The sequence below is a fragment of the Neomonachus schauinslandi genome, chromosome 10 (assembly GCF_002201575.2).
Source record: "Neomonachus schauinslandi chromosome 10, ASM220157v2, whole genome shotgun sequence".
Lineage (NCBI taxonomy): Eukaryota > Metazoa > Chordata > Mammalia > Carnivora > Phocidae > Neomonachus > Neomonachus schauinslandi.
Genome location: NC_058412.1, coordinates 111,032,030 through 111,047,194, shown reverse-complemented (window position 1 = coordinate 111,047,194; position 15,165 = coordinate 111,032,030). Strand labels below are relative to the sequence as shown.

General features: G+C 42.2%; 1 protein-coding gene across 2 annotated transcripts in view; it reads left to right on the top strand.

Moving 5' to 3' along the window:
* TM9SF4 (transmembrane 9 superfamily member 4) overlaps positions 1 to 15,165 on the top strand; it is a 55,692-nt gene continuing 40,527 nt past the window's right edge. The window contains exon 1 of one of the 2 annotated variants that reach the window (XM_021689105.2): positions 1 to 214. In XM_021689105.2, the coding sequence (XP_021544780.1) occupies positions 200 to 214 (15 nt within the window). In that variant the 5' untranslated portion in view covers positions 1 to 199. The remainder of the gene's footprint in view (positions 215 to 15,165) is intronic. The other variant, XM_044918517.1, reaches the window with a different exon arrangement.

The following is a 15,165-nucleotide window of genomic DNA, read 5'->3' as shown; positions in this document are numbered from 1 at the left end:
GTTACAGCATCCGCTCGTCACCTAATCAGCAGCCTCACTGCCCAGACCAGGCTGCGGATCAGGAGCAAAGTTTTCTTACCCCTCCGCTGACCACGACTACAGGAGAGTTTGAAGCCAGGCAGCACCCAGCGGAGTTAAACTCCGTAACCAGGGAAACACCACTTCCGCTGACGTCATTACGGCGACACGTGGATCCAAGATGGCGGCTGCGATGGTGAGTGAAGGAGACTCCGGGAGCCAGAGCTGGAGCGGGGCCCTCCGGGGGATCCCAGGACCCTCCAGCGCCCCATGCCTGGCCCGAGCCACCTCCGGGACCCGTAGCTCAGGCTTGAGGGATGTCCCTGACTGGGCTTGTCTCTCCCAAACTCCCCCTCCCCGACCCTGGCCCCGCACTCAGGCTTGTCAAGGCCCGGAGTTTTGGGGGAGGCACTCGGTCGGAGAAAAGGTCTCGGTTACTGTCTCCGCCGGTTCCTATTAGTGCTTTGGTCTCCGCCTCCTGTGACCCCCTTTTTCTAATTTTTACATCCCAGCCCGGATCTCTCCCGAGATCCCCCTATTCCCACCCTCGCTCCTCCTCCTTACGTCCAGACTTTGCTCTCCGCCTTCCGCCTCCCCTCTGTCCTGACCAGTCCGCGGATGCGACCTCACCACTGACCAGCCACCCAGCTCAAGCCCCGTCTCAGTTCCTTTCCAGAGCCCTGTCCTCATGTCCACCTTCAATAACTGTTCCCACCGCGCACAGGTCTTGACTGCCGCTACCCTGGAGCATGCCCTTACACCCCTCTCCTCCATTTTCTATTTCCAGACCTTTCCTAAGCATTTATGCGGTCTTCTCTAAATCAACTGTCTGCCTCTCTCCTGGGGAGCTTTTATCCCATTGGTTCTCAAACTTCACTGTGCATAAGACTCGGGTGTGTTGGGGGGAGGCATGTTAAAAATGCAGTTTCCTGAGCCCCACTCCCAAAGTTCTAATTCAGTAGGTCTAGGTGATGCCCAGGAATCTGCACTTTTATAAGCACTCCAGTGATTATGATGCAGGTGATCTGTGAACTATGTTTTGAAAAACACTCTACTAGCCTTGTCTGGCTGCCTCCCCCTTGGGTGCCCCTGCAGGACCACAGGGGAAAAGGTTGGTTAGAACGGAGCTCGTTAAGATGAAGGCTGTATGTGGATAAGGGTGCAGGTGAAAGAGCGGTGCCTGGAAAGTGGGTCAGAACTTACTGGCTCCTGTACAGAACCCTGGAAGTAGACCTATGAAGGAGTGGCCTTTCTTCCAGAAGCTCAGCTCGCATTCTGCTTGTCAAGAGACCAAAACCAGAATTGAAGTCACTTTGTCCAGAGTGATTTTCTAGGTCTTCTGTATGTTGCTTTCTCTGCAGATAATTTCATCCTAGGAGTGAATGCAAAGGAAAACACAGGAAAAAAAGGAGGTGATGTTTGACTTTAGCAAAGGCAGATTCTTGTTTAAATTCTTTGGTGTTGGCTTTCTCCAAACAAGGGTAGATTATTGGCCGACAATGAGCTTCCCTCCTGTTAACCAACAGATAACATCCTTGTTGTTTAACGAGGGTTTCCTTATTTAGAACCTGAGGTCAGGTACAAGATTTCCCAGGCTTGCCTGATTTCTGTGGTCTCAGACTTCGATTTAAACCATGAGTGAGTGAGATGTCGAAACCAAATTTTTTTCTGGACCACATTCAGAACAAGCATGGTAGGATGTGAGGGTGATCTGGCTGCGACATCTGTCACCCCATTGATCGCCAGGGTTGATTCGGCTGATCTGGCTGGCTAGGCAGGTGTCCCCTTCCTCCCTCACCGCTCCATGTGCGTCCCTCCCGAAGCTGCGCGCTTGGTCGAAGAGGATGACCTTCCCCGATAGAGGAGGACCGTTCTTCAGTCAAGGGTATACGAGTAGCTGCGCTCCCCTGCTAGAACCTCAAAAAAAACAAACAAACAAACAAACAAAAAAACAAGCATGGTATAAGAATGTAACAGGAAAAGTCACACCCTCCCTTGCCATAGGGAAAAACTTAATAAAGTGGCATTTATAGCATTGCACCCTGTTCAGAGGTTTTTAAGAGGTAATAAGTTAGCAGTACATATTTCTGGCACACATTGATTTAATCAACAAATATACAAGTGTCTGCTCTGTGCCAAGACCTAGGAATGTAGTTGTGAAGTAGAGGGTTAAGATGCCCACCGTTGTGGAGCTTTTTTTTTTTTTTTTTTAAGATTTTATTTATTTATTTGACAGAGAGAGACACAGCGAGAGAGGGAACATAAGCAGGGGAGGTGGGAGAGGGAGAAGCAGGCTTCCCGCCGAGCAGGGAGCCCGATGCGGGGCTCGATCCCAGGACCCTGGGATCATGACCTGAGCCGAAGGCAGACGCTTAACGACTGAGCCACCCAGGCGCCCTCGTTTTGGAGCTTTTCTAGTCTGAGGAGACAGGCAGTGAACAAGTCAACAAGTAGATGAACAAGATAATGTCAGATAGTGGTAAATGCTGTGAAGACAGCAAGGGGCGAAGTGATAGTGATTGGGAGTGATGGGGTGACACAACTACTTTGGATTAAATGGTCAGAGAAGTCTTTTCAGAGGTGACATGAGTTGAGACCCCACTGACAAGAAGGAACCAGCAAGGCAAAGAGTGTTCCTGGCAAAGGAAATTGCAAGTGTAAAGGACCAACGTGGGAAAGAGCTTGGTATATTAGAGGAACACAGAAGGCTGGAGGGACTGAAGTATGGTGAGGGGTGAGGGTGGGAAGGATTGATACAAGATGAAACTGGAGAGAGGCAGGAGCAGCTGTGTTTCTAAAAGCCAGCCTATAATTGCAGTGGATTGTAGTCTCCAGTTTGCAGTCTATGGGCTGTGTGTTGAAATAGACTGTTCTGTTAGGGTGCTTCCCCTTCCTACCCTTCAGAACATTACACTAGGGGAGCCGGCGTGCTTTCAGCCTGCAAAAAACCTTGAAGAGGAGTTGGGATTTTATTGTAAGCTGAGTGGAAAGCACAGTGATTCAGTGTATATCATGTCACTTGGGAGTCTTGTCCTGTGTGCTTTCATGGTGGATACGGTAACATGTTAAGAAACTGAAGATGTAATGTATACAGTGACCCACAGAGGCCAGTTTAGAGGGTGCACATGAGAAACTTTATGTTTGATGCAATAGTGAAAATGCATGGAAGTGAATTTATTACAGAGGGATTTGTGTAACAGGCAAAGTAGGGTCACAGATAGACTTGAGTTTGGGCTGTGTCAAGCACTTTATTACAGGAAGTCAGAACAGTCCCCACACCCTTGTATACATTAACTTTCACAACCAGTGGGGATGGGGGTGTGGATCTGCTTTGGGGTATATGAGTTTCTGTGGCAATTCATACAACCAAAGAGGAATTAAGCTAGTGGATTCAGTGACCGTGGGAACAGGCTAGGTTTTTGGTTTGTCTTTTAGATTTTGAAAGTTAGGGGGCGCCTGGGTGGCTCAGTCGGTTAAGCGTCTGCCTTCAGTTCAGGTCATGATCCCGTCATGATCCCAGGATCCTGGGATCGAACCCTGGTCCTTCTGCCTGTAGCTCCCCCCAGCTCCTGCTCACTCGCTCTCTTGCTCTCTCTATCTCAAATAAATAAATAAATAAAATCTTTGAAAAAGAAAGTTAGGGTTATGGGTTTCTAGAGGTATTTTATGGGCTTTTCCCTCCCTCGCTTTTCTTAGTGAACGGCTCTTCTTCCCCAGGGCTTTGGCTGCCACCTCTCAGATGTGTTAGCGCAATGGGTGTTTCCTAAACCTGCAGGGCAACATTTCTCCCACAATAGCAGGAGATTTAGCTGGTGTCAGCAGAAGTTCTCTCTACTCTTCCTGCTTTCCTCCTACCCTGGATTTAGATGACTTTATAAAGTTACAGGATACTGAGTTGATCCACCTGGGTCTTAGGTGAGAGGCAGGCTCATATCTCATTCTTTATGGAAATACTGAGCATATGGCATGTGCTCTGGGGAATATTATTTTGGTGGAGCTTGGAAAGTGTCCTCTGAGTACATTTGTAGGCATCGCAGGAGTCTGGAAACCTCCATTTGGAGAATAAAACTGCTTCTCTCACATCTATCATTGTCCATACTATCTGGGTTTTATCTTTTTCCTTTCTTTATTGGATATAATTCATATACTCTAAAATTTGCCCTTTTGAAGTAGACACTATGGTGGTTTTTCATATATTCACAAAGTTGTGCAACCTTCACCACCATTTACTTCTAGAACATTTCATCTCCCAAAAAGAAACCCATTAGCTGTGGCTTCCCACTCCCCACTCTCCTCAGTCCCTGGCAACCACTAATCTTTCTGTCTATATACAATTTGCCTATTCTGGACATTTCATATGACTGGAATCATAGAGTACGTGGTGTTTTGTATCTGGCTTTTTTTTTTTTTTCAAGACAGCATAATGTTTTCAAAGTTCATGTTGTAGCAAGTGTCAGTACTTCATTCCTTTTTATGGCCGAATAATATTCCATTGTGCAGATACACCACATTTTGTTTAGCCCTTCATCCGTTGATGGACTTTGGGATTTTTTTTTCTACTTTCTGGCGGTTGTGAATGTTACTGTGAACATTTATGTGCACATACGTGTTTCTATGAGAACACATATTTTCCTTTTTCTTGGGCACGTTGCTAGGTTTAGAATTGCTAGGTCAGTTGACAGTGCTCTGATCCAGTCCGGAGGCAGGGGAATGGGCTGAATGGCCACAACATTCACTTGAGCAGATGGAGGCCGTGCTGGGCAAGCCCCGCAGCCCCAGTCAAAAGCACAGGCACTGTCTCGTGGCGAAGTCTGGACGGTAGAGGCCTGCATCTGCCACCGGTCCCATGTGTGCGAAGTTGCAGTCTTGTCTGGGCCTCAAGTGGGGATTGCGATCAGCCCACGGAGGATGGAGGCCTAGAGCCGGAGTCAGCAGGCTCGGGCTTAGCCCCAGCACTGACACTGACCTACCCTGTGGCCTGGGGCAGATCACTTTGGCTTTTTTGGTCTGTAGCCACGGATGACATAGGAAATGAAGGTTTGGACTTGATGGTTGCAAAATTTCAGGTTGAAAATTCTGTAGTTTAGAATACTCAAATTTGAGTTTGTTTGTTTTCCACGGTCATAGTTTCTGTAGTCTTTCCAAGCTTCTGTCTATTGGTTGTGCTGTCTCTTTGATCTCTCCAGTTGCCCTACCTGGCATGAATTCTGCAGGAGCCGCTGTGTCCCTTGGAGCCAAGGGGCCAACACCAGGCCCTGGGTCAGATGTGTTTCTCCGAGCAGTCCCTTTAAAGGAGTGCCTTCATCCTCTCAGGAAGTACAGAGGAGGCTGAGACAACATTATGTTGCCTCTTGGTTTCTCTTTTACAACTTGGACAAAAGTTCCCCTTTGATCTTGGCATTAAAGAAACGGGTCGCAGAATGTTGGAGAAGGTCGAGTTTTGATCTCTGGGCACTGGCAGGAAGGTGGGAAGGAGCCAGGATGAGCAGGGCCATCTGGCCACAGAAGAATGATAGCCACCTACCACCCCCAACCTGCTTTGATCCCTGAACCATTTGCTGACACTGGTGTTTCCCACATGGGGCACTGTTGGGGACACCCAGGACTTCCATCTCAGTCCTCTTCATTACTTCCTTCTCTGCCTTCCTAACTTGATTTCTCACCTATGCCTGAGCATTAAACTAACAGGCCTTCCACTATCTGAAGTCCCCAGGTTTTGTATTCAGAGGATATGCTAAGTGCTGCTAGCAGTTCTTAAAAAACAAAATCAAAGCACAAGTTGGAACTGAATTCTTAAGCCAGTTTAGAAGGGAGTTTGGGTACCCTGGCAAGTCACTTACCATCTCTGAGCCTCATGGTACCTGATCTATTCATGGTACATCAGATGCTGTAAATTTGGCAGTCCGTGGACCACATCTTCACATGGACTTGATTTGGGGTGGGTTGCTTTGCTTTGCTTTGCTTTGCTTTGCTTTGCTTTGCTTTTGACTGGCACCAGACTTAAAAGTTTTTGAGTTGGTTGCCAACATTTAATTGGGGGAGATTTCACATTTAAAAGCTAGGTTTTCATTTTGAGAATTTGGGCCAAGATTCCCTGTCAGAGGCATGCTCCACACAGGGCCCAGCTCATCACTTCCTGTCTCAGCACCCTCCTGTATCACTCCGGAGCGGTCTCACTGTTTAGGTCACTTGCATGGTCCTGCTACGTGTTTGAATTTGCAACTCCTGAATAAGATAGTCTCTCTATAAAGTGTCTCCTACTCTGACATTCTGATTCAAAAACTATTAAAGGTGTGTGGTAATCCCCTATGTGACCTGACTTCAAGGGAAAAGGTTCTACTCTCACGATACATTTCAGTTGATAAACTATATGCCCATCCAATATTCCATGGGATCCTTATGAAAGCCCATTTTACAGGTGAAGAAACTAAGGCTTGGTCTAAGGACCTGTGATTGATTTAATAACTTTGGACAAGCTTTTTTTTTTTTTTAACCGCAGTTAACCATTTCAAAAATCTTTGTGCGTGTGTGGTAACATATATATAACAAAAGGTATCATTTGAAGTTTTTGAAGTGTACGATTGGTGGCATTAATTACATTCATAGTGTTGTGCAACCCTCACCACCATCCATCTTCAGAACTTTTTATTATCCCGTACTGAATCGATTTCCTTACTTTTAAAGTGAGGGGTGACACTGTCCTCAAAGGATTGTTGTGATTATTAAATAAAATATGAGATGAGAGTTCATGGCACAAAGAGAGCTCTCTTAATTTTTCTGTTCCAAGGTTTGAAGTCTTCCAGAGGCGAACCATTTAAGCCGGTTGCTTCAACTAACTGAGCGTTCTTTTATAAATGCCCATAGGGGAGAGGGAAGGTCAGTGCAGTTCTTGTGTTTTATTTCTGCCCTTTCTGGCCTCAAGGTTTAGGTCGGGTTGTCCGTTGGCTTGGTGAGGGTAGTGACTATTTTCACTTGGATTTCCACAGCTGGCTGCCCCTTTTTCCCTACTCCCAAAGAACAGCTTGGAGTCTTTCTATGTATCTCTGTTCAACGGCAACTCTCTATATCTGGGCTCTGAAATAAAGGCTACATTTTCAGAGCCTCCTGTGGCTAATTTGGTTCTTTTTTTCTTTTTTCTTTTTCTTTTTCCCTCTGTGAGTTCTTTAGCTCCATGGGGGCTGCTTGGTAAGTGGTCCTGAGCTGTCATTAGCCATCTTGCATGTGTGGTTGAATTCTTGGGGAGCTCTAGCTGATTGGGTAATTGCTTTCAGTTAACTGTTGGCAAACTGTGCCCCACAGCCTTTTTCTTTCTTTCTTTTTTTTTTTTTTTAAAGATTTTATTTATTTATTTGAGAGAGAGAGAATGAGAGACAGAGAGCACGAGAGGGAGGAGGGTCAGAGGGAGAAGCAGACTCCCCGCCGAGCAGGGAGCCCGATGCGGGACTCGATCCCGGGACTCCAGGATCATGACCTGAGCCGAAGGCAGTCGCTTAACCAACTGAGCCACCCAGGCGCCCCTTCTCTTTTTTTCTTAATCTGGGGAGCAGTTACTACATGATCTTAAAATGGTGACTGTATCTTTGAGAAGGAAATAGAAGAATCTAGCTTACTGTTGAGGAAGGTGCTGCTTTTGTGGCAGGAAACGTATGGGTTAGGAACCAGGAGCCAGAAAGGCTGTCCACAGACAGGCCAGAGTCAATCGCTAGGTGATGCTGTTTATGGGAAAGAAGACTGCAAGGCAGGGGGCTCCAGAAGAGAAAAGGCTAACTTCTGGCCACAGAGAAATGTGAGTGAATGAACTAATTTTTAGTTCTCAGGAGGAAACTTCTTTTTTTTCTTCTTCTTTTTTTGGAAGAAGTTCATTGTTCACACCTTTCAAACTGGGTGGAGCAAATTTTAGGAAGTGAGGAGTACTTTTTAGTTCTAGCAGTTCTTCATTGGGCTCTTGGGAGAGTTTTTTCTGCATGCCCAGCCCCCCAAGAATAAAATACATTGGGAGGGCAAGACCTTGATTCTTGGGTCTCTTGAGCTTTATAACTTTCCAGGTCTCCCATATCTTTGCCAGTGATGGGGTGTTAGATTACAGCATGAAGGGCTTCTAGATTGCTATCACCTTGCTTCTTGACATGCTGCCTTTGCTATCTCATGACTTGGAAACCAAGTGAAGCAAAATAACGTTGAATGAGCTGGTTCACATGTTAGCACTCCCATTCCTTTCTTAGCTCTGAACAGGCATTTGCTAAATACTTAATTGGCTTTTCAGACTGAACTTCACATGGAAGTTCCTATGATGATCAATTGAAAATTAAAGGAAGATACAAAGGAATTTCCCAAGAAGCAGGTATTTTGCTACTCTCCAACTTCCTTACAGAAATGAACTATGGGTCCAGCATCCTCTGTCAGGCTGTCTGAGCTGCAGAGATAATGAAGTGAAAGAGTCACAAAGAGGTTTGAATGGTAACCAGTACAAGGGTCTTATCTGGGGCCCATGAACTTCTAGGTCCTTGATCCTCCTGGAATCATACATCAGATTGTGTTTGGAGTGTTTTTTCTGGGAACAGGGTCTATAGCATTTTTTTCTTTAATTGAAGTATAGTTGACACACAATGTTGTATTAGTTTCAGGCACACAACATAGTGATTCAGCAACTTGATTCAGCAACTCTGAACCTATGCTTACCACAAGTGTAACTACCATCTGTCACCATACAACATTGTTACAATATCCTTGACTGTATTCCCTGTGCTGTACCTTTCATTTGGTGAATAATAAGATGCTCAGAGGGGTCTGCAGTACTCTCCCTACAGTTAAGGATTACTGATCTGGTCTGGTTACTCACACGTCTTTGTCTGGGGGCCATGCGAATCTTTATCGTTCCAATTTTAGTGTATGTGCTACCGAAATGAGCACTGGTTACTCACATCCTGCCAGAATCCCTTCTGCATTGTTCTTACCTTATAGCTTCCATTTTCTGTACATTTTCAGGGGAATTTGCCCAAGTATTTTCAGAGGCAGCCCATCTCCTTCCCCATCTTAAAATGTAAATATTTATTTTGAATATGAGTGATCCATGTACATGGAAAAGTTGGGATAAAAAAGCTGTAAAAGAAATGAAAGTCACCCAGCCTGATAGAGGATGCTGGACCCATAGTTCATTTCTGTAAGGAAGTTGGAGAGTAGCAAAATACCTGCTTCTTGCGAAATTCCTTTGTATCTTCCTTTAATTTTCAATTGATCATCATAGGAACTTCCATGTGAAGTTCAGTCTGAAAAGCCAATTAAGTATTTAGCAAATGCCTGTTCAGAGCTAAGAAAGGAATGGGAGTGCTATTCATCAGAGGTACATAGGCATTGATTGAAAAGTTTTTTTTCCCTAGAACATTTTTGTACACATGAAAATGTCTGTTTAAAAATACTTTTTATTATAAAAAATGTTCAACATCTACAAAAGTAGAAGAAACAGTATAAGGAACCCCCATAACCCATCACCCAGCTTCAAGAATTACCATTATATTGCCAGACTTGTTTCATCTGTGACAAGTCCTCCCTTGAGCTGGTTATTTTTTTTCTTCAGGTTTATAAAGGTGTCATTTAACACCATAAAATGACTGATTTTAAGTGTATAGTTGAATGAATATAGTTCATTCCGTTTATGAACTGAATATTATGAATAATATAGTTTATTAATTTATTATTCAAATGACTGATTTTAAGTATGTAGTTCAATGAATATAGTTCATTCAATTTTAGTGAATGTATAGACCTATGCAATCATCATCACAATAACACAAAGTTTAGAACATTTCTGTCACCCCATCAGGTTCCCTTGCAGCAGAGGGGTTGACACTTGGAGTCAGTCCCTGCTCCCACACCAGCCGACCACTGGTCTTTCTGTCTCTAGATTTGCCTTTCTTGGGCATTTCACTTAAGTGGAATCATACACCATATAGACTTTTGCATCTGGCTTCATTAACTTGGCATTACGTTTATGGGGTTTGTCAATCGTGTAAAGGAATTGGTCGTTCACTTCTTTTTATTGCTGAATACTATTCCATTGCATGGCTGTACTGCATTTTGTTTCCCCCTTCACCAATTGATGGGTGTTTGGATTGTTTCCAGCTTTGGACTTTTTGATCAAAGCTATTAGGAACATTCATGTACAAGTCTTTGTATGGACAACTGTTTCCTCTTCTCTTGGGTAAATGCCTAGGATTGGAATTGCCGGGTAATATGGTTAAGTTTATGTTGAATTTTTTAAAGATACTGCCAAACTTTCCCATGGCTGTACCATTTTATGTTCCCATCAATACATGAGGGTTCCACTTTGTCCATCTTTGTCCACACTTGTTATTGTCTGTGTCTTTGAGGTTAGCCATTCTCATGGATGTGTGGTGTGCCTCATTGTGGTTTTAGTTTGCAGTTCCCTAATGACGAATGATATTGAACATCATCTCATGTGCTTATTAGCCAGTTGTATATCTTCTTTGGTGAAATGTGTATACAGATCTTTTGCCAGTTTTTTAAGTTGGATTGTTTGTTTTATCATTAAGTTGTAAGAATTTTTTATGTATTCTGGATACAAGTTCTCTATCAGATATATGATTTACAAAGATTTTTCTTCCAGTCTGTGGCTTGTCTTTCATTTTCTTTTTTTTAATTTTAAAAAATTGAAGTATAATTGACATACAATATATTAGTTTCAGTTGTACAACGTGGTGATATGATATTTTATATACATTATAAAATGGATTCCATTGTAAGTGTAGTTACCCTCTGTCACCATACAAAGATATAATATTACAGTATTTTTGACTCCATTTCCTATGCTGTACTTTACATCCTCATGACTTATTTTATTTTTAAGGTTTTATTTATTTATTAGAGCGTGTGCTCGCTTCGGCAGCACATATACTAAAAATAGAGAGCGCGTGCGCACACAAGCAGGGGGAGTGGCAGGCAGAGGGAGAGGGAGAAGCAGGCTCCCCACTGAGCAAAGCGCCTGAAGCAGAGAGACTCTTAACCAACTGAGCCACCCAGGCTTACTTACATTATAGCTGGAAGTTTGTACCTCTTAATCCCCTTCACCTATTTTGCTCATCCCCCCACCCCACCTCCTTTAGCAACCTTTGGTTTGTTCTCTATATTTATGAGTTTGTTTCTGTCTTGTTTATTTGTTTGTTTTGTTGTTTAGATTCTACATATAAGTGCCGTCATATGATATTTGTTATTGTTTGACTTACTTCACTTAGCATAATACCCTCTAGGTCCATGTCTTTCATTTTCTTAATGATATCTTTTGAAGTGTAAAAGTTTTAAATTTTGATGAAATCAATTTTATCAATTTTTTAAATATAGATTGTGCTATTGGTGTTGTATCTAAGACATCTTTGCCTAACTCAGTGTCACAAAGATTTTCTCATAACTATTCTTCTAGAAGTTTTATAGTTTTTGCTTGTCTATTCAAGTCTAAGATAGATTTTGAGTTAATTTTTGTGTATGGTGTGAGGTTCCTTTTGCATGCGGCTACCCAAATGTCCAAGAACCATTTGTTGAAAAGACTATCCATTTCTTATTGAATTGCCTTGGCAACTTGTTGAAAATCAATTTACTATAAACATATGGATTTATTTCTGGACTTTTAATTTCCATTGATCTTTATGCATATCCTTACCACACTGTCTTGATTACTGTAGCTTTATAATAAGCTTAGAAATGAAATAAGCTTAAAATTTGTTATTTTTAAAAGTTGTTTTGGATGTTCTGGGTCCTTTGTGTTTCCAAATAATTTTAGGGTTGACTTGTCAGTTTCTACAAAAAAGCCTGCTGGGATTTTGATAAGGATTGCCTTGAATCTGTAGATCAGTTTGGGAAGAATTGCCATCCTATCAATATTGAGTCTTTCAATCCATGAAAATGGAATGTCTCTCCAGTTACTTAGAATGTTTTGTAATTTTCAGTATACAAGTTTTTTAAAAAAATTTATTCCTGGGGAGCCTAGATGGCTCAGTCGGTTAAGCAGCCAACTCTGGATTTCTGCTCAGGTCTGATCTCAGGGTGGTGAGATCAAGCCCTGCATCAGGCTCTGCGCTCAGCAGGGAGTCGGAGCCTGCTTGAAATTCTCTCCCTCTCCTTCTGCCCCTCCCCCTGCTTGTGTGCATACTCTGTCTCTAGAATAAATAAATATATGTTAAAAAAAATTTATTCCTAAATATCTTATTCTTTTTGAAGGTATTATAAATGGAGCTATTTTTTAAATTTAACTTTGGGGTTGTTTGTTGCTAGTATGTGGAAATACAATTAATTTTTATATGTTGATCTTGTAGTTTCCGACCTTACTCACTTTATTAGTTCTAGTAGTTGTTTTGGGGTTCCTTAGGATTTTCTAAATACAAGATATGTGATCTACAATAAAATCTCCTTTACTTCTTTTCAGTATGGATGCCTTTAATTAATTATTTGCTTCAGTGAACATTATTTGCATTTATATAGCACAGTGTTGAATATAAATGGCAAGAGTGGACATCTTTGCCTTATCAATCATCTTAGGAGGAAGCATTTGTCTTTCACCATTAAGTATGGTGTTGGCTGTGGGTTTTTCATAGCTGCTCTTTATCTGATTGAGGAAGTTCCTTTCTATTCTTAATTTGTTGGGAGATTTTATCATGAATATCTGTTGGATTTTGTCAAGTGCTTTTTCTTTGAGATTGTGTGGTTTTGTCCTTTATATGGTGTATTACATTGATTTTCAGATATTGAGCCAACCTTGCATTTCTGGGGTAAATCCCACTTGGTCATGATGTATAAACCTTTTCATATATTGCTGGATATGATTTGCTAATATTTTATGAAGGATTTTTTCTATCTGTGTTCATGAGGACTATTTGTAAGTTTCCTTTTCTTGGGATGTCTTTGGCTTTGGTACAGGTTTAAAAAAAATTTTTTTTAGGGGCACCTGGGTGGCTCAGTTTGTTAAGCGACTGCCTTCGGCTCAGGTCATGATCCTGGAGTCCCAGGATCGAGTCCCGCATCGGGCTCCCTGCTCAGTGGGGAGTCTGCTTCTGCTGCTGATCTCTCTCCTCTCGTGTTCTCTCTCTCATCATCAGATGAATAAATAAAATCTTTAAAAAAAAAAATAAATAAATAAAATAAATTTTTTTTAGATAAATGAGATTATACTATACACACACTGCTGTGCATCTTATTTATTTTATACTTTATAACTTATGTTGGCGGTCCTTTGAAAATAGTTCTACCTTCCATTTAAGTATAGAGGGCTAAATTGCCCTCCCCAAACACTGTACCAGTTTACCTATAGCTAGTATATTCAGATTTTTTAAAGCTTTGTGACTCTAATAGGTAAAAAATCAGGTGCCATTATTTTGATTTGCATTTTTTTTTTTAAAGATTTTATTTATTTGACAGAGAGAGACACAGCAAGAGAGGGAACACAAGCAGGGGGAGTGGGAGAGGGAGAAGCAGGCTTCCCGCCAAGCAGGGAGCCCGACGTGGGGCTTGATCCCAGCACCCTGGGATCATGACCTGAGCCGAAGGCAGACACTTAACGACTGAGCCACCCAGGAGCCCCTTGATTTGCATTTTTTAAATTATGAATGATGTTGACCATCTTTTTGTGTTTGGCCTTTTGAACTTTTTTTTTAACTGCCCATTCATATTCTTTTGGGTTATTTGTCCTTGATTGGTTTATAAGAGCTCTTGGTATACTGAAGGAATAGTCCTTTGTCAGGTGTGTGGTAAATATTTATACGCAAATTGTGTTTTTCTTTGTCTATGATGTATATATTTTTAAATTTTTCTTCCTTCTTCCTATGTATCCTTTTTCTTTATAGTTTCTGGGTTTTGTTTCATTCTTAGGAAACTTGCCATGTCAAGATTGTTTAAAAGTATATCTGTATTGGGGCGCCTGAGTGGCTCAGTCAGTTAAGCATCTGACTCTTGATTTTGGCTCAGGTCCAATCTCAGTTGTGAAATTGAGCCCTGCGTCAGGCTCTGCACTGGATGTGGGGCCTGCTTGAGATTCTCTCTCTCTCCCCCCACCTGCTTCTCTAAAAAATAAATAAAATAAAATATTTAAAAGTATATCTGTATTTTCTCTTCACACTTCTATTTCAGTTTGTGTGTTTAAGTCTTTTCTGTCTTCTCCAGTACCAGTTTGGATAGCTCTATATTGTGCTCACTTGGGCAGCACATATACTAAAATTGGATAGCTCTATATTTTAAATCTTTTTTTTTTTTTTAAAGGTTTTATTTATTTATCTGAGAGAGAGAATGGGAGACAGAGAGCATGAGAGGGGGAGGGTCAGAGGGAGAAGCAGACTCCCTGCTGAGCAGGGAGCCCGATGTGGGACTCGATCCCGGGACTCCAGGATCATGACCTGAGCCAAAGGCAGTCGCTTAACCAACTGAGCCACCCAGGTGCCCCGGATAGCTCTATATTTTAATATTTAGTAGAACATAATCATCATTCAGTCAATGTTAGCTGCCATTGTTATCAGGATCATCGTTACATGCTCATCATCTTTTAATGCAGCTCACCTGCCTGAAGAGAGCATACCTGTTCCTCTGCCTCTGACCTTGGGCAAGTTATTTAATCTCTGGGTCTCGGGTTAACTAGCAGTCAACTGTGGGAATGGTGCAAGTCAGTGTTTGTAACTTGGCACAAAGTAGGGACTTATAAATGCAAAGGACTGTTCTCCTGAAGCTGTTTCAAAAAATAGAAACAGAAGGAAAGCTTCCAGACTCATTCTATGAAGCCAGCATTACCTTGATCCCCAAACCAGGCAAAGACCCCATCAAAAAGGAGAATTTCAGACCGATATCCCTGATGAATATGGATTCCAAAATTCTCAACAAAATCCTGGCTAATAGGATCCAACAGTACATTAAAAGGATCATCCACCACGACCAAGTGGGATTTATCCCTGGGATGCAAGGGTGGTTCAACATTTGCAAATCAATCAATGTGATAGAACACACTAATTAAGAGGAGAGAGAAGAACCATATGGTCCTCTCGATGCAGGAAAAACATTTGACCAAATACAGCATCCTTTCCTGATTAAAACTCTTCAGAGTATAGGGATAAAGGGAACATTCCTCAATTTCATAAAATCCATCTATGAAAAACCCAC